This window comes from Sapajus apella, unplaced genomic scaffold, assembly GCF_009761245.1.
Source record: "Sapajus apella isolate SASKATOON/1434 unplaced genomic scaffold, GSC_monkey_1.0 scaffold46, whole genome shotgun sequence".
Taxonomy (NCBI): Eukaryota; Metazoa; Chordata; class Mammalia; order Primates; family Cebidae; genus Sapajus; species Sapajus apella.
Window position 1 is genome coordinate 19,408,763 of NW_022436986.1, and position 25,608 is coordinate 19,434,370.

A 25,608-nucleotide genomic window follows, 5' to 3' on the forward strand; every position below is an offset into this window, starting at 1 on the left:
CCCCCCGAAGGCTCGCTTCAGGGGCCTCCTCCGCTCCAGCCGCGGCCCCGCCCACACGCGCCGAGGTCTGGCCAATCGGGTGAGTCGAGGGCCTGGCGGGCCCGCCCCTCCCCGCTCCGGGGGCCAGCGCTTGTGCTCAGAACCTCTGGAGGGAGCACACAAGAGGCCGCGGGAACCGCGTGGGAGGCTCCCTGGACGTGAGCTGGCCTCGAAGGCGGTTACAACCCGTGGTTCATTTCACAGCCCTCCTCTTCCCAGCCTGGGGCAAACTTGGCGCTGCTTAATGGTTTGGTGAAAGAATAATTGGATGTCAAAGCCATTAGAACAGCACCATTATGCCTAACACAATATTAGCGAAGTCCATTTTTGCGGACTAAGCCTTTTAAAGTTGTTGCGTTCAGCTCCAGACTTCTAAGTTTTCAGAGAACATTTGTTCCAGCGTAATTAATTTCTCAGGGACGACAGTGCTATGTATGAGTTGAGAGATGTGATGTGAATGACATGGGCATTTAGGAAAACTCCAAGTCTGATAGGGGCATCAGACCTATGATGGGTACAGTGAAAGATCGGACCAAAGGTCTGTAGGGGAGTTGGAGCAGAGGATGTGCGGGGGCAGGAGGGATCTGATGAGGCTTATGGGACCTGGGTAAACTAGGAATCGGATGGGTAAAGTAGCGATCAGGGATCATCGCCCTAGTGAAGGAATGCCTTTGACATGGTTCTTCAGGGATTATTGAAAAATTGACTTTGAAATGTAGAGGACACTAGTGGGTTACATTGAACTTATTCTCAGATTTTATTTCTCGGCCGGGTGCAGTGGCTCACGCCTGTTATACCAGCACTTTGGGAAGCAGAGGTGGGCAGATCTCTTGAGGTCTGGAGTTCGAGACCAGCCTGACCAACATGGTGAAACCCCGTCTTTACTGAAAATATAAAAAATTAGCCGGGCGTGGTGGTGGGCTCCTGTAATTCCCACTACTCGGGATGCTGAGGCAGGAGAATCCCTTGAACCGGGGAGGTGGAGGTTGTAATGGGCTGAGATCATGCCACCACACTCCAGCCTGGGTGACAGAGCAAGACTCTATCTTAAAAACAAACAAAAAGATTTTTAAATATTTATTTTTGTTTTTATTTCCCAAAAGCATTGTTTCTATTTACATAGAGTCCTAACCACTTCGACAGTAGGAGGAGCGGGAAAGGCTACTTTTTCAATCCAGGGACCTCCATAATGTTAGTTTGTTGTTACCAAACAGACAGGTTTAAGTGGCATCATGGATCTGGTAAACTAAGGATGGTGTTTAGTCTCTCTCTGCTGGAGAAACAAGGTGAGCGTCAATCTCTGCTTCTGTAAGAATCCTGAATTTAGGATTTTCAACTGTCACTACTCCGACTTCTATTTCTGAAGCTTTGAAATTGATAGAACAGTAGACAGGCATGTAATTGCAGTTTCCACTGTCTGTTCAAATGTCCAATCAAATTTCTTCTTCACTTTTTTTCAAGGAAGCTGGTTGACTCAGTTGTTTTGACTCCTGCTGCAGTGGCTTTAAACCCACGGTAGTAATCTGCAGGATCACACTTACATGCCTGACGGCCTTGCTCTTCATCTACACCAATTAAAATCATACAACAACCAAAAGGCCTCATTTCAGCATTCTGTGTGTAGGCCTGAGAAATATCTGCAGCTCGTTTACACAGCGTGTCCACAGGAATCTCATAGCCATACTTGCATTTCCAGTTAGCTGCCTCATAGCGTGCCCTCTGTGCCTGGGATCTGCTGTCAGCTGTCATTCCGGTCATCACACAACCAGTGTTTTCAGTTATCTTGAATAAGTAAGTCACTGTGCTGGAATCCAGTCTTTTGTCAGGTACTTTATTCTGCATGACAATTACTGCACAGCCTTTCCTTCTGACAGCTACTGATGTCTTAGTAGCCTTAAAAGCATATTCTACTTGGTAGAGCCGACCCTCGGGTGAAAAATGGTAACGTGGTGGTCAAAACCGGCACTGGAACCAAGGGACATGTTGGTAGAACCACTACTTCAAACATAATCGCTGGGCCCCGGAGCTCCTGCACCAGGTGTACAAGTCCCTCCCAGAAGTTCTAGCAAAAGATTTCTCAAAATCTGTACCCCAAACCTGTCATATACTTTATATTTTAAATTTAAGGGGCAGAGCAGCTTAAGGCTAGAGAAATATGACACTGCTTAGTTTCCAGCTACTAGAGTTCTGGTCTGTGTTCAACAAGGAAGGGGGTAGAAAAGAACTAACCTTGCTTTGTATCAAAGAGTCAGGGACAGTACGTGCATTTTACATTCGTCTAATCTTGACAGTAACAATGTTACTAGTCTCACTTTACGGATTAGAAAAACAATTGCCAGCTAGATTAAGTAATTTGCCCCAAATTACATTGGGCTCCCTCTGCAATGCCTGCTAATAACCACGCTCCATATGGGCAATTATTATTTATTTTTTCCTAGATTCCCTGGCCAATATTTCTTTCCTGATACCTGTTCCCTCCCCGAGGTTGATAACTAAAAATAATTAGAACCATCACTAGATCTAATATCTTTTGCCTTCACAGTAGAAACATCCTTTCTTAATTCCTGTGAGCATTACTCAGCTCCTGTGGCTTCCTTAAGCTCAGTCCCCTGCCTCATCTCTGCTTCCCCTAGCTTTCTCTGTATGATTACTTGGCACGTGGATCTTTCTGGAGCATTGCTGGGTTACAGACTCTCCTGTTTCCTATTAAATCAAATCTATACTTAAACCTATTATTCAAAGCCTGCATGAGAAGGGCTTACCCTGCTACCTATTTTAACCTGTCACTCTCTAACAAGGCTGTGTGCTCTAGTTAACAATCCGCAAAATAACTCTCCTTCCAAACAGCTTTAGTTAATTCTGCCCCATTCATCACCAAACTTGGACTGTTTCCTGAGAATAGGGACTATGACTTTAAAACTACAGAATTTAACAACTGGGAAAAATCTTTGACGTCATCCACCAGTTTTTCCCCACCACGCCTCTATCATTACTAGAGTGGTATCTAGACTTTTCGAATTCCTTACTAGGCTAAGGTCATGATTCACTTTCTTTTTTTTTTTTTTGAGGCAGAGTCCCTCTTTGTCAGGCTGCAGTGCAGCGTTACGATTTCAGCTCGCTGCAACCTCCGCCTCCCGGGTTCAAGCGATTCTCCTGCCTCAGCCTCCTGAGTCGCTGGGATTACAGGTGTGCACTACCACGCCTGGAATTTTTGTATTTTTAGTAGAGATGGGGTTTTACCATGTTGGCCAGAATGATCTTGATCTCCTGACTTCATGATCCACCCCCCTCAGTCTGCCAAAGTGCTGGGATTACAGGCCTGAGCCACCACTCCGGACAATGTTTCAGGCATTTTTAACCATGGCCCAACCCATTCAAAGCTGCTATTGCAGCCTTACCTCCTATTTTTACTGATAGAAAATTGAGGTTCTTAAGAGAGAAGTGACTTGCTCAAGATCTTATCACTAATTTACGAAAACTGGGATCCTGTTCCAATGATGTTTGACCTTGCTCCTACTTTTTTAAATAAGCTTTTTATATTTCAACAGTTTCTCTACTTATGATGTCCTTTTTCGATTACAGTGGCCAACCCAGAATCCCACATTGCATCTAGTGAACTCACTTTTTAAGATTAAGATGAAATTCAAAGAACATATAATTAACCGTTTTTGGCCGGGTGTGGTGGCTCACACCAGTAATCCAGCACTTTGGGAGGCCAAGGCAGGCAGATTACCTGAGGTCAGGAGTTCAAGACCAGCCTTCCCCCTCCCCACTCCCAAATCCAAATCAGAATCTCTGGACATGAAGGGCCATGGTTGTATCTTTGTGAAATGTTATTTATAAATTTATGATTTGAAAAAGCTATGTAGATTTGGCTGGGCACGGTGACTCATGCCTATAACCCCAGCACTTTGGGAGTCCGAGGTGGGCAGATCACTTGAGGTCAGGAGTTCTCGTCTAGCCTGGACAACATGGTGAAATCCGTCTCTACTAAAAATAGAAAAATCAGCCAGGTGTGCTGGTGCAGGCCTGTAATGGTAGCTAGTTGGGAGGCTGAGGCAAGAGAATAGCTTGAACTCAGGAGACAGAGGTTGCAGTGAGCAGAGATTGCACCACTGCCCTTTAGCCTGGTCGACAGAGCAAAACTCTTGTCTCAAAAAAAAAAAAAAAGCTATGTAAATTAGATAGGTAATATAGTACTGTGGTTAAGAGATAATAGAGGTAACAGCAGTGCTATTTAATAGGGTCTAAAAGTTAATACTTGAGGCTGGGTGTGGTGGCTCACACCTATAATTCCAGTATTTTGGGAGGCTGAGGCAGGGGAATTGCTTGAGCCCAGGAATTTGAGATCAGCCTGGGCAACATAGCTAGACCCTGTCTCAAATGAAAAAAAAAGAAAAGTAAAAAAGGTTAATACTTGAAAGCATTTAGGGGCTTACCAAATGAAGTTGCTGAGAATCTAGTATGTACAGGTGCCCAGCAGATCCATCAAAAACTCTTGCAGCAGGTGTGGTGGCTCATGCACTTTGGGAGGCCGAGGCGGGCAGATCACCTGAGGTCAGGAGTTCAAGACCAGCCTAGCCAACGTGGTGAAACTCTCTCTACTAAAAATAAGCTGGGTGTAGTGGCACACACCTGTAATCCCAGCTATTCGGGAGGTTGAGGCAGAAGAATCGCTTGAACCTGGGAGGTGGAGGTTGCAGTGAGCCGAGATCGCACCACTGCACTCCAGCCCTGGCGACAGATTGAGACTCTTGTCTCAAAACAAACAAAAAAAACCCAAAAAACAAAAAAACGCTTTTGCAGTTCAGAGCCCTTGCCTGTGAGTGAGCAGCACCTGCTGGTCATCCAAGGCGATGCAGGATCTCATGTTTACAAAGGTCTCACCAAGTCCATACCCCAAAAACTGCATGGAGAGTATCATCAGGAGTTCTCTCCAAAAACACACTATGAACAAGCAGGATGAAACAAGAGGCATCATTTTTTTAACAAGAGCGTTCTTTATTTGTACAAAGCATTACAATCTTCTCAGCATTCTTCACTCACAAACTTCCACTGTATTTATTTAGCAAGTTAACAGTGTCAAACTACACGTCACTACCTGTCAAACCCCAAGCACTCAACTTAGAGACGAACACAAAGTGCTTGGAGCACTGACTGGAAACACAAAAAGGCTAAGAAAGGCCAACAGAGAGATTCTGGAAGCAGTGCAAGAGGACGGTTTAGGGAGAGTTAGATTCCTGAGCACCATCAGATTTCCCTTAAGGTTCAGAGGGGCTTCACAATCACAAAGTAATTTTTAGAAGACATGAGACAAAATTAGCCAGGCTTGGTGGCACACATCTGTAGTCCCAGATACTCAGGAGGCTCAGCGGGGAGGATCACTTGAGCCCAGGAGTTCAAGGATGCAGTGACCTATGATCATGCCACTGCACTCCAGCCTGGGCCACAGAGTGAGACCCCATCTCTTAAACAAAACAAAAAACCATGAAATTAGAACTAAGTAATCAAGAGATCAGAGGAACTCACACTTTGGAGTATTAAGCAGGTAATCAAAGCTCCTAGACTGACAGAAGTGAGAAAAGGAGGGAGAGGAGAAAGTGGGATGGGGAGCAGAGGAGAGGCAGAAGACAGAAAGGAAACAAGACCGCAGAGGGAGAAAGCTGTGACAAAAGGAAATAGTTTGGAACTCATCATGAATTGAAGAATGAAAAGCCATAGTCACAAGTCTGGGAGATAGACTACAAGAAGAGGAAGCCTGGGGTTTTACACCTTCCAGGAGGTGATGACAAATCCTAAAGCTGTACAGTAGCCAAAGAACGGTACATCTAACACTACGCCATCTGTTTTTGTAAAAGTAAGACACTGGCACCCTGGCTTGACTGATACCATTCTATACTGCAAAGTTAAGAGCATTTGTTACCAGATTACCACCACCCAGCAGGTCAAACATCTACAGGCAATACAGAAAGGTTTTGAGCCTAGTGGGTCTATGAAAAACAAACTTCAGTTAATGCTTCAGTCAAGTGAAGAGACAGAACAGATTTTGTTATTCTTCCACAGAATTCTAGTGGTTTCCTAAAGCTTACAAATTCTGACCAGTCTTAGTAAACTATTATTGTCAAAGACTGTGCAATCAAACACAGGCTGACCATAAGCAAAGCCCCAATTTTTCCTGAGCCTTGGCTGCCTCTGAGATCTGAAACGCAGCAGGCAGCATGGAAGTTATTACTTACGTGGGGCAATGAGGAAGACTGTGGATCAAAAACCACCTAACCATACATATAAGTAACGAAAAGTGATCAAACTGATTCATTTAGCTGTTCAGAATCCCTCTTGTCAAAAAGTCATAACCTTCAGATTGATAAAGCAAAACAGGGTTCTGCTACTCAGATGCTCTGAGTTTGGGAAGTGCTGGTTTTGATGGTATTTCTAGCCAGTTTTTATTCTGACCTTTTCAGGCACTTCTGCCTGAGACTGCTCTGCCCCACATGGAAAAGCTTCATAGAAACGTGTAGCACATCACATTTCAAGTGGTAGCTTCCAAGGTGCCACAGTCTCCCACCCTATTCAGTTGTCTACTTCCTCCTCTTCATTCTGTTCTTCTTCTTCCAGTCTTTCTTCGTCTTCATCATTGTCCTCATCCCGGCTCTTGTCTTGCTCTTCAGAGTCTGTTTTTTTGTCTTTGTCTTTCTTCTTTTGTTCTGAGGCCTCCTTCTTGCCTTTCTGCTCCCGCCTATATGCTGTAAGGAGGAAAGAAGGGGTTAGGAGACAGAGCTGAAAGAGTGAGTCCGACAGACTGCAGCAGCTAACTGCATTGTACAATTGGAAAAACGGAGGCAGACGGGCCCAGTGGCTCATGCCTGTAATCCCAATGCTTTGGGAGGCTAAGGTGGGTGGATACCTGAGGTCAGGAGTTCAAGACCAGCTTGGCCAACATGGTGAAACCCTGTCTCTACAAAATTACAAAAATTAGCTGGGCATGGTGGTGTGCACCTGTAGTCTCAGCTACTCGGGAGGCTGAGGTAAGAGAATTGCTTAAACTCAGGAGGAGGAGACTGGAGTGAGCCGAGATCCCACCACTGCACTCCAGCTTGGGTGATTGGGCAAGACTCTGTGGTGCCCACTGAACTGGGTTGAGTCACATCAAGTGCTGGCTTACTGGACTTAAAGGGACCCATGCTCAGAAAGGCTCAGGGCCGGATGAACAGGTCACACAGAAGGACCATCTTCTGTGTGGTTTAGAAGACAGGAGGCTTGTTACCTTCTAGAGCTTCTTTTAATGGGGTAACAAACCGCTGGAACTCCATCTCTTCCATGGCTGACAGCACATCACTGGCATTCAGCGTCTTGCGCTTTCCTTTCATTGCAAAGTTGTTGGCACTGGGAGAAGAGAAAGGCTGTCAGGCTCCCTCTTGCGCGTAAGGGGTGGGTGGGAAAAGGAGCACCCAGGGACGGGAAAGCCTGCCTCTCACATGCATGGGTTTTGGTGTGACAGGGTTAAGTCCTTCCCTTCTCCGTACAAAAAAACTAAAGCAAAGTCATTTTGTTGTTTTTTTGCTTCAGAACTTGTAAGAATTGGCAGAGGACTGTGAACTTCTCCCCACCGAAAGAGGACACAATCGTTGGGGTTTGTGGGCTCCCGGTCAGGAACTCCCAGCCAGGTATCCCCGCGCCTCTCTTACGCTTCTGCCCGGCTCACCAGGATGTGGCGTACAGCACGAAGACGCTGGCGGCGCGAGAGATGGCGCTCCGGGCCTCCTTAGAAATGTTGACACCGTCCGGGAGCTGCGAGGAGACCGGGGATAAGCAAAGCTGCCGGTCCAGGACCTGCTTCCCTCCTGCCCGCTCGTCCGCCCCCCCCCGAGCTGCTCACCGCCTCCTTGATGATCCTGGTGATGACAGCGTTGGGCAGGTTTAGGTCCTCTGGCCTTTCCGCCATTGCCGCCGCTGGGGCTGAACCTCCCCCTCGCCTCCGCTTCAGGCAGCTACTGCGTCCGGACTTCCCGCGTCGCTACGGTCTGACCCACTCGGGCTTCCGTCCCGCCCCACGTGTCCCACAGTGTCTCACAGTGCCCCGCGCGCCATAACCTCCCTCCTTTCCCAGCCCCGCCTCCGCCTCAAATGCCGGCGCATCCAGACTTTGAAGCCTCAGTGGTTTTGGCCCGTCGAGGCTTCATCCAACACCAGTGCACCCCGCACGTCCATCTGCAGGTCAGTTTCTCTGCTTCTCGCCTTCGCCGCGTCGGGAAGCTTCGCACCACCTTAATATGGCCCAATGGAGCTTCCGTCCCCTTCCCATGGTGCTCTGCGCCGCTGCTTGGCGACGGCGCGGGCGGGGCGTAGCGCGCGGGAGACGAAGGCGTGGCTGACTCGGCTGGGCGGGTCCTCTTAGACCCGGAGGAGGGCTCTAGGGGGCCCGCTCCGGTAACCTACTCTTCACGCCGCATGGGGCTGCGTTTTTCCACTTGGCTTCGCAACCCTAAGCGGTTTCGAATCTGCTTTGCTCTTGCAAGACCTCAGCCCCGCGTGGTGAGATTCTCCCAATTTTTTTTTCTTTCCTGGAATGAAACGGGCAGTCTTTTTCCATCGCTACCGAAGTTGATGTTGGTTTCTAATCTTTTCGCATCTCATACCTTCGTAACGATGGTACTAAGAATGAGTGTTATTTAAGTGTTTTTGGTAGTTTGTTTTTAACGCGAACTATTTAGGCAGCCCAGGGATAATGCTGGCTATATAGAGATGCGCCTGATTAGGCTCGGGATTTAATTCGGGCTGGGCAGGTAACGAAAGGGCGAGATGCAGCTTTTTCGTTGTAAGAAAAATACAACATCACTTTCGCTTTCAAAAACAAACCTTGTTAAAATTGTATTTATTTTTCAGTTAAATTGTTCATCATACATTTTTCCAATTAAAACCATTCTCTAGGTTTGCAATGGCGTTTTGTTTTCAAGTCATTTTCATATTAAGTACCTAGAAATTCTCAGTCCTACTGATTTTTTTTTTTTTTTTGGACAGCATCTCACTCTGGCCCAGGCTGGAGTGCGGCGGCACGGCCTGGGCTCACTGCAGCCTCGACCTCCCGGGCTCAGGTGGTCCTCTCACCTCAGCCCCCAGGTAGCTGGGGCTACAGGTGCGTTCCATCACACAGCTGATTTTTTTAAATTTTTCATAGTTTCACCATGTTGCTCCAGCTGGTCTCGAACTCCAGGGCTCAAGGGATTCGCCCTCAGCCTCCCAAAGTGCTGGGATTACTGGCGTGAGCCACCGTGCCCAGCCTCCGACAGAGAATTAATGCTGCTCTTTTCCCTTCAAGCATGCAGCCTCAAGTCTCCCATTAGTTTTCCTGCTTTCAATAGAGGCCTGTTTACAGAGAAATATTTAAAAACAAAAGAGCAAATGCTGTGATAAATGGCAACTAAAAGTGCTTCAATTAGAGACCATAAGGTCTGGTGGGGGAATTCCGTTTGGATAGAACAGACCTGGCTGAAAACATCGAGCTTCTCAGCACTAGTCAACTGCTATTCAGCTGGAAGTGGCCCCCGTGTTGCCAAGTACTTTGGTCCCTAAAAGGAGCCAGAAATCCGGACACTGGGCTATTTCAATTTTAAGATAGGTTCAAGGTGCCAGCCAAACAAAACAAGTCATAGGCCAGGTGCAATCCCAGGCTGATAGTTTATCTTTGATCTAAATTACAAACTGTTTAGAACAAGCAGTTTGTTCATTACTGTTCATGTCCAAAGCAGGTCCCCTCACATATTTAGTAATCAGTAAATGTGTTGGATGAAAGAAAGAAATGGACACCATCCTTAAAAAGTTCTTAGGGATAAAGTGGTAGTTAGTGATTGCCTAAAACACCTCTAGAAAGGAAAAGATAAATATATTTATTAAGCACCTCCCATCCGTAAAAGTACATTATCTCATTTAATCCTTCTGCAGTCTTTAGGGATTCCCCTCCTTCTGTTTATTTTATTTATTATTTTTTGTAGAGAGGGGGTAACACCTTGGCCTACCAAAGTGCTGTGATTACTGACCTGAGCCACCAAGCCAGGACCCCTCCTCCTACTTGAGAGAGAGATGTGAAGTCACTTGTCCAAGGCCATATGGCCAATAAATGAAAAACTAATGGCCTCTGATGCAACTGGGAGTGTCTAGTGATTTGCTCTTTGATCAAACACATTCATGGCTGGTGGGATTTGATCTGCCTTCATGGGAACCGAAGCGCATTGGAAAATGAAGCATATCTTTCAGGAGTGTGGGCCTTCTAAGATGCTCTGTGACTACTCTGTTCATAATTTGATAATGTGTTTTGGAGATGGTGGCATCTTCTCCCTGATAACTAACGAAAGGGAAAATGAAAGGATGCAAATATTTATTTGGAACAATATGCCAGGCTTTTACTATCCATTAACTAATTTTTGTAATGACCCTGTGAAATAAGCTTATCCTCATTTTACAGTTGAGGCAAGAGGCTCAGACTGGTTAAGTCCCAGGTCACTCTGTTGTTAAAGAGCCAATTAGGAGACCTGAAGTCATTATGCTCTCAACTCTTGTCATTCTACCTCATGCTGAGATATTTCCATACTTGCTTGTCACCCAATCTTTAATTTTGTGGTCATCATTTACCTGTGTAGGTTCAATAGAAATATTTTCTACTTTGAGTTCAAATTAAGATCTGGACTGTATGGTTAATGTATAATACTCCTCAATTATGTGGTGGTTGATTTTCCAGAGGACTAGAATGCTGCAGGGTTGGCCTTTGTCCTAAACCGTTTCTAGGTATGGACTTGCCAGATGAGAGCCAGTGGGATGAAACCACCTGTGGCTTGGCTGTTTGTCAGCATCCACAATGCTGGGCAACTATCCGCCGCATTGAGAGGGGCCATCCTCGAATCCTCAGCTCACCCTGCAAAACTCCCCAGGATGCTGAAGGTGAATTAACTAGCTTCTGTCCTCTCTCTTACAAGGTTCTTAATCTGTTCATGTATGTGGCTTCCTTTCTCCTCGCAGCATATTAACACCCTTTCTTCTGATCTGCCTCTTCAGATAAACTCCCAGTGCTCACCGTGGTAAACATCCCAGATTCTTGCTTTGCACCTCGTCATTTACCAGAATGTACCTTTACTAAGACCCGTTCTTTATTGTCTCAGAGTTCAAAATTTTACTCCAAATTTCAAGGCAGGTAAATTATCACGGAATCTTCCTGTAACAGCTGATTGTCTCAAAATTCTGGGTTATGATTTTCCTTATCCATGTAGTATACTTTAAGAAAGCCAGATTAAAAACACCAATTTGGTTAAAGAACTGGTGAACAGGCAGTAGGAAACAGAAAGAAACTCTGTTTGTGCTCTAGGAATTGGTTGATTTGGAAGGTATATTGGTTTGCTAGGGCTGTCGTAACAGAATACCATAGACTGGGTGGCTTAAACAGCAAAATTAATTTTCTTATAATTCTTGAGGCTAGAAGTCAATGTCAAGGTGTTGGCAAGATTGTTTTCTTTTGAGGCCGCTCTTGGTTTGTAGATGATAATTTTTTTCCCCTTGTCTTTTTTATTTATTTCCTTTTTTCCTGAGGCAGGGTCCCACCTTGTTACCTAGGCTGGACTGGAGTGCAGTGGTGTGATCATAGCTCACTGCAGCCTCAACTATCCAGGCTCAGGCGATCTTCCCACCTCGGCCTCCCAAGTAGCTGGGACTACAAGTGTGCACCAACATGCCTGGCTAATTTTTTTTACTTTTATTAGAGATGAGGTCTTGCTTTGTTGCCTGGGCTGGTCTTGAACTCCTGGCCTCAAGTGATCCACCTGCCTTGGCCTCACAAATTGTTGGGGTTACAGACATAAGACACCATACCGGGCCCCTCTCCCTATGTCTTAACATGGCCTTCCCTCCGTGTGTCTGTGTCTTAATTTCTTCTTACAAGGACACCAGTCTTACTGAGTGAGGGCCCACCCATGTGACTTCATTTTTACTTTAATTACTTTTTTAAAGACCATGTCTCCAAATATCGTCGAATTCTGAAGTACTAGTTAGGACTTCAACAGATTAATTTTGGGAGGAGACAATTCAGCCCATCTATCAGCGTCTGTAGATCAGAAAACTGTCCCTATATGTATGCTGTTTTCTTTTCTTTTTTTGAGACAGAATCTCACCTGTCACCCAGGCTGGAGTCCAGTGGCGCGACCTCTGCCTCCCAGGTTCAAGCAATTCTTGTGCCTCAGCCTCCCAAGTAGCTGGAATTACAGACATGTACCATCTCACCTGGCTGAGTTTTATATTTTTAGTAGAGACGGAGTTTCTCCATGATGGCCAGGCTGGTCTTTAACTCCTGACCTCAAGTGATCCACCCACCTTGGCCTCCCAAAGTACTGGGATTACAGGTGTGAGCCACCATGCCCAACCCTGTCTTTCTATTTCTTTTTTTTTGGTGGGGTATAGGGTCTTACTCTGTCACCTAGGCTAGAGTGTAATGACATGATCTTGGCTCACTGCAACCTCCACCTCCCAAGTTCAAGCGATTCTCCAGTCTCAGCCTCCCGAGTAGCTGGGACCACAGGCACGCACCACCACGCCCGGCTAATTTTTCTTTTTTTTATATAGGCAGGGTTTTGCCGTGTTGCCCAGGCCGGTCTCGAACTCCTGAGCTCAAAGCGTTCCACCCACCTCAGCCTCCTAGAGTGCTGGGATTACAGGCGTGGGACACTGTGCCTGGCCCCTGTCTTTCTATAATAATATTTTATTTTTAGGTATGAAACTATAAGCTACTAAAGGAAGAAGCAGTGGCTTTTTTTTTTCTCCTTTTCTTGAGTCTCCTAGGTACCCAATGAGTGCTTGCTGATACACGAAACTAAGGGACAGGTATTTGTGGAAAACTTAGAGTTAAAAACTTCAAATACTTTGTTACCTGGAATCAAAGCACCAGTGGTGGCTCTTGTAGTTTCTTTTCTCCTGTTCCATTTAAGTAGCCCCTGATGATTTATCTTAGGCTGATGATAGTAAAGGAAGGAGTATGACTATTTTCAGGTTCTCTAGGACTTGAACTCTGGATAAACAGGGGTGTTTCTCAGTCAGGACCTATGATGTGCTTCACATTCACACCCAGAGACACACTCCGCCCCAGCTTGCCCGCCATGTGTAGTGCAGAGCTGTGAGAGAGCTGCCTCCTCTACTCAGTTCCCTGTTCCCATGCCTTCTTCCTTAGGTGTGTCTTGCTTTGTGCTTCACGCTCTCTATTGGAGACCAGTACCTCATGACATGGTGGGTGTTTGCAGTGGCTTCCGATTTGGCTTCCCTGCCTTTTCCCCTTGAAGCTGTTTTGCATGTGGCCAACAGATTAATCTTCCAAAAATATTGCTTCGTTCATTTCCTTGCTTGAAAAGCTCCTTCATCAGCACTTTGTTTACTAGAGAACAGACCCAAACCTCCCGACTCTAAACTGGTGGCCTCGCTCTTTACTATCTGGCTTATCTAATCAGAGCCCTCTCTTCTTGAACACCAACTTTTCCTCTATGCCAGACTGGTTTTCTGATTGTGATTTTCTGTCTCTGACACTTTGCTCATGCAGTTTCCTTAACCTTAAAGGCCTTCTTTCCTCCTGTCTGCTTCATTAAGTGCCTGGCCTGGCCTGTAAGGCCCTATGAGATCCAGCCTTCCTAATGGCCCTCCTCTCACATTTCTCCCTTCCTTGTTTAATAGGTTCAGGCCACTCTGTTCCCTCAATTCCTCCTATACTCCACACCTCCCACCCCAGGGCTTACGCACCTACTGTTTCCTCTGAGTGAAACAGTTTTCCCCTCAATTAGGTTATTATTATTTTTTTAAATGCTATTGACATTTTGGCCAAGATAATTCTTTGTCCTTTGGAGGTATCTTGTGCATTATCTGATTTTAACTACTTCCCTCACCTCTACCCATTGAATACTAGTAGTACCCTACCTCCAGTTATGGCAACCAGAAATGCCTCAGACATTGCCGGATGTCCCCTGGGGGCACATTGCCCCCTGGTTGGGAAATACTGCCCTAGATCCTTCCAGCTAATTCCTTTTGGTCATTCGAGTTTAAGCTTAAATGTTGCTTTTTCACAGAAATCTTCCTTGACCAATCTGTTTAAAATTTCCCTATACCCTCATTATCATTTAACCAAGCATCCTTTTTCCTCAGTTCTTCTGATCTCAAATGATTTTTGTTGATTCATTTGCCACTTCTCATGAGAATGTCAGTCCCTACAAGAGCAGGGACTCTCTCGTAGGGAGAAAGTGAGTTTGTTTTGTTGGCTGCTCTGTCTCCTATTTCTTCAACAATGCTTGACATACAGTGGAAGCACAGTAAGTATTTGTTGAATGAGAGAATGTATCCTTTTCTTCTGCCAGGGTTGAGTTTCCTCATTTCCCTCTAGCCTTGGATGTTCTCTCTTCCAAACTACTCCAGCACTTACAGTCCCTGGCATGCTTATTGATATTTTTATGTTTATGTCCTGTTTGTCCAACTGGATTTTAGGCCCTTTGAAGGCAGGGACCATGACATTTGTTTAGTCATTCAATTCACAACTATATTTTAGTCAGGGCCACTGTGATGAATGCTGGGGATACAACAGTAAACAACATACAGTCTTTGCCCTCAAGGGACTTTCAGCCTAGTTGGGGAGGCAAGGAAATAGGCAGGCCGTATGATGAGTGTCATGAGAGGACCGCCCCGTGGGTTTGTGGGAACACCAGAAAGAGTTCCCAGGCAAGGGCACTGTCTTCTGTGTAAGTGGCCTCTGTGCCTAGACCAGAAGTCTGAGCTGTCTACCTAGTGAAGTGGGGATTGTAGGTGGAGGGTAGGCAGGAAGAGTGTTCTAAACCATAGGAATAGCATATGCAAAGGCTTAGAGACAAGAGGAAGTTCTGTCTGTATCAGGAAAATAGTTCATTGTGCTTAGAACATAGAGCAGGAATGGAAGAGTGATCAAAGAGAAGGCTGGGGAGCTGGACGGGAGGCAGGAACCTATGTCATGTAGGACTTCATAAATCAGGCAATCAGGCTGAGTGTTAGGTCTTTATATATTATTTTTTTTTAAACTCCTCTTACTATCATTCCTAAAGGTCTTTATCATTTACCTCTTTACGTTATTCATTTATCCATGCATGTAACATGTCTTTTAAAAAAAAAGAAATATAGCAAGTGATAAGAAAATATAAGGATATGAGGTTTTTTTTTTTGTTTTTTTTACTGTGGTAAATGCATACATAACAAAAATGGAACATTTTAGCCATTTTTAAGTGAACAATTCATTAGCATTAAGTACATTCATAACGTACATCCATCACCACTATCCATTTCCAGAATGTTTTCATCATGCCAAACAAAAACTGTATCCATTAACAGCAACTCCCCATTCCCTCCTCTTCCTAGCCCCGGGTAATCTCTATTCTATTTTCTGTCTTAATGAACTTGTCTGTTCTAAGTATCTCATATAAGTGGAATCACACAACATTTGTCCTTTTGTGTCTGGCTTATTTCACTTACTATAATATTTCCAGTGTTATAGTATATACTGTAGTCCCTCCTTATTTGCAGGAAATATATTCTTAGACCCCCCACTAGATGCCTGAAACTGTGAATAGTACCAAACGCTTATTTACTATGTTTTTACATATACATACATACCTATGGTAAAGTTTAATTTATAAGTTAGGCACAGTAAGAGATTAACAACAATAAGATAGAACAATTATAATATGCTGTAATAAAAACTCATGGTGTGAATGTGGTCTCTTGTGCTCTCTCTCTCTCAAAATACCTTACTTGTAGGTGCTCACCTATTTGCATACCATAGTTGACTGTGAATAAGTGGAACCATGGTTAAAGGTCTACTGTATCAGAATTTCATGACTTTTTAAAGCTGAATGATATTGTATGTGTATAATGCATTTTGTTTATTTAACATATTTTGAGCATCTACATAAAAGGTTCTTAATAAACTTTTATTGATGGTGATATAACTGTCTCTAGCTGGAGGGAAGAGCAGGCTATGAATTCCATTTTGATGGAACAAATAGCTGTGAAGTATTTGCAGCGTGCAATGTCTGTTTAGTTGCTGTTTCAGGAAAAACAAACAAACAAACAAAACTTAAAATTATGATGAGACCCTCCATGCATTGAGTAAGCATTAAGCCCAAGGTTTTCTGTAGATAAGTAGAAGGGTTTCCTCGTAGCACTAACTTTGTCATTCCAATAAGCCTTTTGTGTTTCTGTTTTATGTGTGGAACTCATTTTTTAGGCCTCCAAGGGGTTTACCTGACAAAAGTTTGATCAACTGTGCTAATGGACTTCTCAAAGTAAGTCACAGGTTTTAAATGGTACTTCCTCAACATTTTTTCTTTACTAGTGGAAATAAACTATTTTGCTTTTATTTGAAATTATTCCTCAGGAAGACTATAATCTAAATAGTAATGTTGATAGTAACTGTCTAATATTGGGCTTATATGCTAGACTCTGCTATCTACATGGCTTCAGAAATCTTAGAAGTAAGTGGGATTGATTTGTGTAGGTTTGGTGTAGGTGAGAATTTTCTGTTTCTGTCTTGCATAGAACATGTTCAGCTCATTAAATACTGTCATCTAATAATCAGGGAAACTGGAATACTGGAATGTCAGACCTAAATAGGCCTTAAGGTCATCTAATCTGATGACTTGCAAACTTTTTAGCTATGATCTACAGTAAGAAAAAGATTTTACAATAAAAATATCATGGAACAATCCTTACCTTAGCTATGAGTGATGTACTCTAATATTTTCTGTCCTATTCTGTTTTATTCTATTTCATTTTTAAACAATGTGGTCTGTGATTCATAGAATTTGATTTTATGACCTAAGAATAAGTTGCAATTGCAATTTGAAGAACGCTACTGTGGTCTATTTTATATATCCTACAGGGGAGGAAACTGAGATGAGAAGTGATGTGCCAAAGCACACAGCTAGTTGGGGGTAGAGCTAAATTAGAACTTTAGGAAGAAAAAATCCTACTTACCTACAGTAAAGAGAGATTTACTATTCTTTGCAGTCCTACTGGATGCCTTTTATTTTTTTCATGAGATGCTTCACTTTTCAGTATCATGTGGAATGGAGAGTATAAGGAACTGAGATGATAGATGGTTTTGAATGGATGAATTAACTAATCACTTTACTTCTTTGTCTTCTTTAGAATAAGAGGATTAGATTAAATAATAATTATTATTTTTTAAGAGACAGAGTCTTTCTCTGTCACCCTGGCTGGAGTGCAGTGGTATGATCATGGCTCACTATAGCTTCAAATGCCTGAATTCAAGCCATCCTCCTGCCTCAGACCCCTGAGTAGCTGGGACTACAGGCACACACCACCACACTTGGCTAATTAAAAAAATTTTTTAGAAATAGGATCTCATAGGCTGGGCGCGGTGGCTCACACCTGTAATCTCAGCACTTTGGGAAGCCGAAGCGGGCGGATCATAAGGTCAGGAGATCGAGACCATCCTGACCAACATGGTGAAACCCTGTCTCTACTAAAATACAAAAAAAATTAGCCAGGTGTGGTGGTGCACACCTGCAGTCCCAGCTACTTGGGAGGATGAGGTACAGGAATCGCTTGAACCCAGGAGGCAGAGGTTGCAGTGAGCTGAGATTGTGCCATTGCACTCCAGCCTGGTGACAGAGTGAGACTCTGTCTCATTAAAAAAAAAGAAAGAAACAGGGTCTCACTATGTTGCCCAGGCTGGTCTCAAATGCCCAGCTAAAGCAGTCTTCTTCCCTGGTCTACCAAAGTGCATGAGCTGTCATGCCTGGCCTAGATTAAATTATTTTAAGTTAATTATTTGAATAGATAATGTATGAACATTATATATATATATATATATATATATATATATATATATATATATATCTCCTGACCTTGTGATCTGCCTGCCTCAGCCTTCCAAAGTGCTGGGATTACAGGCATGAGCCACTGTGCCAGTCTGAGCATGATTTTTAAATTCAAAAAGCATTAAAGGATTTTTAATGAAAAGGAGTCTCTCCTATTACCTCCAAGTCAATCAGTTCCTCTTCACAGGGACAACCTTATTTTTAATAGCTTTTTTCTGTGTGTATCTTCCCAGGAGTATGGAATAGGTGATTTTTAAGGTTTCCTTGAGCCCCAGGGCACCCTTATATGGGGTCTGACTAGGAGTTGCTAAATGCTAACCCAATGGCACAGGGAAGCAGGGGAGATTGTTTGCTTATTAATACTCATTCTTACAGATACTTATACTGATATTTGATGGAGTAGTCTTTTTTTTTTTTTTGGAGAATATTATAAAGGTGTCTTGGATATGGAAAACTTAAATCATCTTCTGTGCCACCAAACGCTTTGCTTAGCATATTCTTAATCTGATAAAGGAGCCTAGCACCTGAAGCCATACATTGGCTTTATATCTTTCTCTTAGCTGCCAGTGTTGAATTTGAATGAGACGCAACTTCCCTCCCCTGAAAGAAATATGGTTGTACTGTGGATCCCAGAAGAAACAGAGATACATGTGAGGTGAGTATCATATCTGGAACTCAGAGGCCTTTGATTCTGTAAATACCTGCTGTCTTCTGCAGGCCTCCTTTTTGTGATCTTTCTTTTAGCCAGCTCATTGCAAGTAGCAGGAGGCCAAGCAGAGAAGGTCATGGTCACTTGCATCTACTTTTTGCTATACTGGAATTTTAATGTAATGTGTTTTGAGATTCATGCTATGGGACTTTGCCATATCAAATTTTACATGGCAGTAACTAGCATACAAGATAAGGTCCAACTTATTTATAAGGCTTGACTAAGGAATAAATACTCCCTCAATTTTTCTTTTTAGTCACTTGGAACAAGTGAAAAAGTTCTCAGTGAAGCATGTGAATCTCTGATCTCAACCCCAGGGCCTAGTACAGTGTACAGAAGCAATAGCATACAGGACTTGTGTACAAAACGGTGCGTGACAAAGATCATTTGGTGAAGGCCCAAAGGCTTGCTGATATTGACAAGCATGGGGAAAGTGTTTGGTTTTTCTTTCCTGATCCTTGAGGCTGTTTTGGGCAGGGCCAAGCAGAGTGGGGCACAGGTCTGATTCTTAAGTGACATTTAGAGATGATGAAACTTAAGAATTTCTTTTTATTTCATTTTTTTTTTAAATGATCCTGTGAATGCTTCTCTCTCTCTCACTCACTACACACACACTCACACACACACACACACATACACACACACGCATTTTTGTATGTTTATATATGGTATAAACAAATGAAAAACAACCCTATGGGTTTATTTCCTTTCATGTGAAAGAAGCTCAGAAGTAGGCAGGCCTAGGGCATGTGAGCTCCATGAGACAATTAGAAACCGGAGCTCCTTCTAGCTTTCTGGGCCATCATCCTTAGCCCATGGATTCTAAGGAATTTCATGGGTGCTTTTATTTATTTTTTTTTTTTTGAGATGGGGTCTTGTGCTGTTGCTCAGGCTAGAGTGCAGTGGGTTCAAGTGATTCTCCTGCCTCAGCCTCCTGAGTAGCTGGTACTACAGGCGTATGCCACCATGCCTGGCTAATTTTTTGTATTTTTTTTTTTTTTAGTAGAGATGGGATTTTATCATGTTAGCCACAATGGTCTCAATCTCCTGACCTTATGATCTGCCCGCCTTGGCCTCCCAAAGTGCTGGGATTACAGGCATGAGCCACTGCTCCCGACCTCATGGGTGCTTTTAATGTCTAAGTTGGCTGCTAGAACTCCAGCTATTATATCCATCTCCCAGGCAAGGAGGAAGAGGACAGAGCAATAAAATACTTTTTTTTTTGAGATGGAGTCTTGCTCTGTCGCCCAGGCTGGAGTGCAGTGGTGTGATCTCGGCTCACTGCAACCTCTGCCTCTCGGGTCAAAGCAATTTTCCTGCCTCAGCCTCCCAAGTAGCTGGGATTTTAGACATACACACCATCATGCCTGCCTAATTTTTGTATTTTTTTAGTAGAGACAGGGTTTCACCATGTTGGCTAGGCTGGTCTCCAACTCCTGACCTTGTGATGATCTGCCTGCCTTGGCAAAGTGCTGGGATTACAGGCATGAGCCACCATGCCCAGCCATAAAATACTTTTTACACAACCTCTCTGTCTCAAGCAGTGAGGATTTAGTGGAGAACCATATAGATTTGGTCCCTGTCCTATTGGAGCCTTGTCAGGGGGAGTGAGACATTACAGACAAAACCACAGCTACATAGATCATTTCTAATTTGGTTTCATGTTATGAAAGCAGATAACTGCATTGGCTGAGAGAATGATGGGAAACCTAATTTAGATAGGAGGCTGGGGGCTCTTTCCAGCAGAAGGTACTTGGGCAACAGGTACTGCTGGGCTCCTAACCAGCTGTCTTTGAGCACTGATTAGAGCTAGGAATCTTTGTGGTCATCATTCACAACCTTCGAACTTCTGTTTAAGATCTGGGAATAAGTTGTGCTTATTCTTATTTCAAGTCCAGCTGAGAAGCATGTTTTGTTTTGTTTTCTCCAGCCAGCATGGGAAGAAGAAAAAGAACTTGGCAGTGGTGAGTTTGATGTTTTTGTGCAGACCTTTGTATCACTATGTAGACTTTATTTTGTTTTCCTTTCAGGTCTTCTCCACCTCACCCCCTTTCTTTTCCTAAATTATCAGAATCTGCTAAAGAAAACCCTTCTTTAGGAATAATTAACCAAACCATTCTCTCTTCAGAGACTCCTCTTCCCTGTCTCCTCCCTGTAGGGAGATGAAGAGCATCTTGAGATAACAGGAGGAACTATTGGGTATTCAGGGAGAATTTTTGGTCAATTAAAAACTAATCCCAATGTGATGAGATAGAATTTCAATGGACTAGGAGTTATAAGACCTGGGCTTCTCATTCTAATTCTACCATTTATGGGTAAATGTGACCTTGATTAAGTCACAGAGCTGTAAGACTGCTATGTCCATGAGAGTAGTGTCTTGGTTCATTTTGTTCATTGCTGAATCCCCATCCCTAGCCCTGTGACTGACACATAATTAGACAATAAATTTTTGTTCAGTTTGTTGAGTGAATAAATGAATGACTTTTCTGGAAAATGAAGCAAAACAACTAATCCCTGTATGATCTGAATACAACAATAGAGTTGGGAGCTTGAGAGGAATTGTGGTGGCCCTTCTCATTCAGAGGAGGCAAGAATGGCTGGAGTGCATGCCAGGGTAGTGCTGGGAGGCTAGAATGTTGATGGGAAGGAATAGGCTCAGAAAGAGGGCTTTGGAGAATTCTTTCCACTGTTTCTCTTCCAGAAAAGCAAGTCATTTCTGGGTCTCTCTGGAAATCAGTCCACAGAAACACGAGTAGGAACTCCAGAGATGATCGTGCCTCCCCCAACCCCAGTGCACTTGTCTGAAAAATTCAGATCAGATTTCCTGCCTCTGTGGGCCCAATCCGAAGCATTACCTCAGGATCTACTGAAGGAGTAAGTATCGTGTAGGTCTGTAGGAGAGCCAGAGCATCTGTTTTCAACTGAAGCTGCGACAGGTCTAAACAGTGTGCTCTTCCTGAGTAGGGCTGGGAGAGAACTATCACCCCAGTTGTTTATGCAACTCTTAGCCTCACCAACAGGCAGGGATGACCATCATAACCACCACATTTATTACACTTACCATTTGCCCAGCTCTGTGCTAAGCACATCACATGTACTTTCATTGAAATTTCCACTAGGAGGCAGGCACTGTCACTCTCTTCTTTTCATAGGTGAATTATGAATAAGTGGTAGGCAGAATGTATGGTCTGCAGTGAGGTGACCTTTGAGTTTTATGTTGAAACTTAACTGGCTATATGAATGTTGGTAATGTATTTAGCCTCTTATAGATTCATTTTCGTCATTTCAAAGTATGAATAATACCTGTTCTCAGGGTGTTGTAAGGATTCAGTATTATAAAGTACATGAGCCTGACATAGAATCAGCACTGAGTATGTGCAGCTATGATGATTTTAGTTGCATCAGAAAGGTGTTACCAAATGAACACTTGTTGGTACAAGCTCTTTCAGAACCAGAGTGGAGATTTCTTGGAGCCCTTTACATCTCTTTCTCCTCAGCCATGCTTTCCAGGAAGAGCTGTTGCTGACTGGCTGTCTTCTGTCCCCTTCAGACTTTTCCCAGGTAGAAAGCAAACCATGCCCTGTCCAGAGATGAAGATACAATTGGCCATGATGAGAAAGAATCTTCCCTTGAAAATGAACCGACCTGACAGTGCAATTTCTTCTAAGATGTTTCTATCTATACATCGCCTCACCCTGGAAGTAAGAGCTAGGGAGCAACAGGAAAGAAGCCTACGTGAAAATTCAAACCCTTCTCTTGTCAAATCTGGAAGAGGAGACATTCTATTCCTTATCTCTGTTCTGCCTTTCCATGCTGAACCCAAGGCCCGCAGAAGGCTGGGCTCTGTGTAGGTGAAAGCCAAGCAATGGGGAAATGTTGAGAGAGTAATGTTCTCTATTTCATTTCTTTTTTTCTTTTTTGAGAGACTGGGTCTCACTCTGTCATCCAGGCTGGAGTGCAGTGGTTATCATGGCTCACTGCAGCCTTGACCTTCTGGGATCAAGCCATCCTCCCACCTCAGCCTCCAGAGTAGCTGGGACTACAGGCATGTGCCACCATGGCTGGCTAATTTTTAATTTTTTGTAGAGACAGGGTTTCACTATGTTGCCTAGACTGGTTTTAAACTCCCAAGCTCAAGTGATCCACCCACCTCAGCCTCCCAAAGTGCTGGGATTACAGGCGCCAGCCAGCGTGCCTGGCCATGTTCTCTATTTCTTCTGCACTCTGTTACCCACATCTTTTCCCTTCCTCCATAGCCTCTGGTACAATGCTGCAAAACACTAGTGTTGACTGGATGATAAACGCATTTGGGGGACACATTTGGAGAAAGGGAAAGATCTGCAGTAGAGCTTTGCTTCTTTTTTCTTTCTCCAGAGACCAGCACTGCGATATCCTGAACATCTGAAGAAATTACGTAACCTGAAGACAGAAGGTAGATTTGCTGTTGCTGCTGGATCTCTAAGCACAATTTTTGTCAGCCCACATTTCTCATACTTTAACATGGTCCAATTCAGTTATATTTGTGGCCTTAGTCATGCAGAATGACATGTAGAACTCAGGAAACAATAGTTTCAGGAAGCAGCCTGTCTGGATTGGTCCTTACCAGGGAGAGTCAGCATTGTGAAGGAGGGCACAGCAGGCATTCCAGTTGGAGAGAGGGGGCTGTTAGCGAGAAGAGGATCAATCTGGCTCTCTGGTCACCAGGTTACAGGAAACAGCAGCAGTGGCAGCGGCAGCAGCAGCAACAGAGGAGGTTGAAAACACCTACTAAGAAACAGGTAGAGTGGCAGTGAGGGGCTTGCTGGGCCTGGGAGAAATAGCTACAGCCTGCAATGGAAGGGATGTATGAAAAGTGGGAATCTCCTTGTTTTCTGTCTGGTTATAGATATAAAGTTCTTGTTTGGTTGTAGATGTTAAATTCCTTCTTTTTGATTCCTTTTGAAAAAATTTTCTTTGCTTCCAAATATCCTAATTCGTTCCTCCTGATGTGGGTTTCAGGAGGCTAAAGTGAAAGCCAAGGGTGATCCAGGGAGCCAAAGCACGTCACTTAAACATCCAGTCACCACCGTTCATGACCGTCTCTATGGTAATGGTAATATATGCTTGGTTGGGGGTGATAGGATCCTTGAGGGGTAGGTGTCTGAGGGTAGGAAAAGCTAAGCATGCTCTTGTCATTTTGAGACCTGCCTTTGTTAGGCACTCACAATTTCTTGAAATGCTTCAGTCTGTCTGGTCTATCGTGCACCATGCTTCCCGCAGACATTTACTAAGCAAACAAACTGGGCCAGATGTATGCTTCACATGGGGACCTGAAAGATGACCATGAACATAAATCACAGTCATTTCTTCCTCAGGTTCTACCTAATAAAAGGCAGAGCACTTTGAGGACAAGGAGAGGAGCAAGCCCAGGTTTTTGCAGAGAAAACCCTGAGGGCCCATTGTCCAATGTGGCAGGGAGAGCTGGGGCCCCTCGCTAGAACCCCAAAGGAGTTCTAAGGAAGCAGAGCTCCAGGGCCCCCTAACCTCCCTGCCACAAGGTAGAGAGTCTCTGGAGCCTCTCGTTAAAATCAGCACATTGTGCCGGGCGCGGTGGCTCAAGCCTGTAATCCCAGCACTTTGGGAGGCCGAGGCGGGTGGATCACGAGGTCAAGAGATCGAGACCATCCTGGTCAACATGGTGAAACCCCGTCTCTACTAAAACTACAAAAAATTAGCTGGGCATGGTGGTGCGTGCCTGTAGTCCCAGCTACACAGGAGGCTGAGGCAGGAGAATTGCTTGAACCCAGGAGGCGGAGGTTGCGGTGAGCCGAGATCGCGCCATTACACTCCAGCCTGGGTAACAAGAGCGAAACTCCGTCTCCAAAAAAAAAAAAAAAAAAAAATCAGCACATTGTCTAGCCCCATCCAGGAGGCAGGGAGCCAATTCTTGTCAGGTACTTCTTTTGTTCCAGTGCATGTGCTGGATACGAGAACGATATCTCCGCATTTTGGAGTCCTTATCATGTCTGAGCTCAGGGATATACTTACCCCTATCTGACATTTTTCAACTTGATTGCAGAATGGGAGGAGGGAGAAAGAATCCCCCAAAACCTTGGAGGATCATTGTGCCCTTCTCAGACTGGACATTGCTGACTTTAATAAGAGAACAACTGTTTAATCATCAGAAAGAACTCTCCATCCTGGGGCATTGGGAGGGCTGAGACTAAGTTTCCTGAGAAGGATGTTTCCCTCTTGCTTTCCTTCCCATCTCACTTATTGTCTGATGCCAGTGATGTCCTTTAACCTGAAGTTCTAAGAAGGTCCCTGCCCTTGTCATGGGAGGTAGACAGAATCAGGGCTTGGCCCCGGGCAGGAAGTGATGTATCCACAGTTAGCACTCCATCTAAGGTGACCACTGCCACTCCCCTGAATTCCATTCTGGTGCCTTTTGTACCCCTTCCCAATGCCTCCAATAGCAGCAGTTTTTGGGTGACTGGGGTGCCCCCTGAGTCATTTTCTTAGAGTGGTGTCCTGTCCTCACTGAGTTGAGAAAGGCTTTATGGAAGAGATGATCTTTGCATTGGTTCTTGAATATGTGTAGGAGTTTTCCTGATATGGCAAAGAACTCTTGAAAGGGAATAGCCTGTGCAAAGGCATAGGGGAGGATCATAACTGCTCAGGAAACACTGAGCCGTTGAGTGTGTTGTGGGGTTGGGTATCTGAGGAAGAGTGATCCATCATGCCACAGAGGTAGGCAGAGGTTTGTATGGACTGCTAAGTCATTTGACCTTTATCATCCAGCCAGTGGTGCTCCGCCTTGACTGTACGCTAAGAGCAATTGAGAAGCCTTTATTTTTAATTAATTTATTTTATTTTTATTTAGTTAGTTTTTTGAGACAGAGTTTCACTCTTGTTGCTCAGGCTGGAGTGCCATGTTGTGATCTCTGCTCGCTGCAACCTCTGCCTCCCAGGTTCAAGCCATTCTCCTGCCTCAGCCTCCTG

General features: G+C 44.3%; 2 protein-coding genes and 1 pseudogene across 5 annotated transcripts in view; 1 reads left to right on the forward strand and 2 right to left on the reverse strand.

Annotated features, from left to right (window-relative positions):
* Positions 1 to 1,125: 1,125 nt before the first annotated feature.
* Positions 1,126 to 2,049, reverse strand: LOC116524919 (annotated as a pseudogene).
* A 2,970-nt stretch (positions 2,050 to 5,019) lies between these two features.
* Positions 5,020 to 8,355, reverse strand: POLE3 (DNA polymerase epsilon 3, accessory subunit). The gene is made up of 4 exons (XM_032240451.1): positions 7,916 to 8,355; positions 7,742 to 7,827; positions 7,304 to 7,422; positions 5,020 to 6,782 (listed from the first exon to the last, which is right to left on the reverse strand). Exons 1-4 carry the CDS (start codon positions 7,979 to 7,981, stop codon positions 6,610 to 6,612), a joined length of 444 nt encoding a protein of 147 aa, XP_032096342.1. The 5' UTR covers positions 7,982 to 8,355; the 3' UTR covers positions 5,020 to 6,609.
* CUNH9orf43 (chromosome unknown C9orf43 homolog) overlaps positions 8,144 to 25,608 on the forward strand; it is a 20,212-nt gene continuing 2,747 nt past the window's right edge. Inside the window, exons 1-10 of one of the 4 annotated variants that reach the window (XM_032240449.1) lie at positions 9,228 to 10,971; positions 11,086 to 11,221; positions 16,301 to 16,358; positions 18,479 to 18,573; positions 20,558 to 20,591; positions 21,329 to 21,501; positions 22,178 to 22,328; positions 23,002 to 23,059; positions 23,332 to 23,405; positions 23,626 to 23,713. In XM_032240449.1, the coding sequence (XP_032096340.1) occupies positions 10,821 to 10,971; positions 11,086 to 11,221; positions 16,301 to 16,358; positions 18,479 to 18,573; positions 20,558 to 20,591; positions 21,329 to 21,501; positions 22,178 to 22,328; positions 23,002 to 23,059; positions 23,332 to 23,405; positions 23,626 to 23,713 (1,018 nt within the window). In that variant the 5' untranslated portion in view covers positions 9,228 to 10,820. Of the gene's footprint in view, positions 8,254 to 9,227; positions 10,972 to 11,085; positions 11,222 to 16,300; positions 16,359 to 18,478; positions 18,574 to 20,557; positions 20,592 to 21,328; positions 21,502 to 22,177; positions 22,329 to 23,001; positions 23,060 to 23,331; positions 23,406 to 23,625; positions 23,714 to 25,608 lie in introns of those variants that run through there. The other 3 variants (XM_032240447.1, XM_032240448.1, XM_032240450.1) reach the window with 3 other exon arrangements.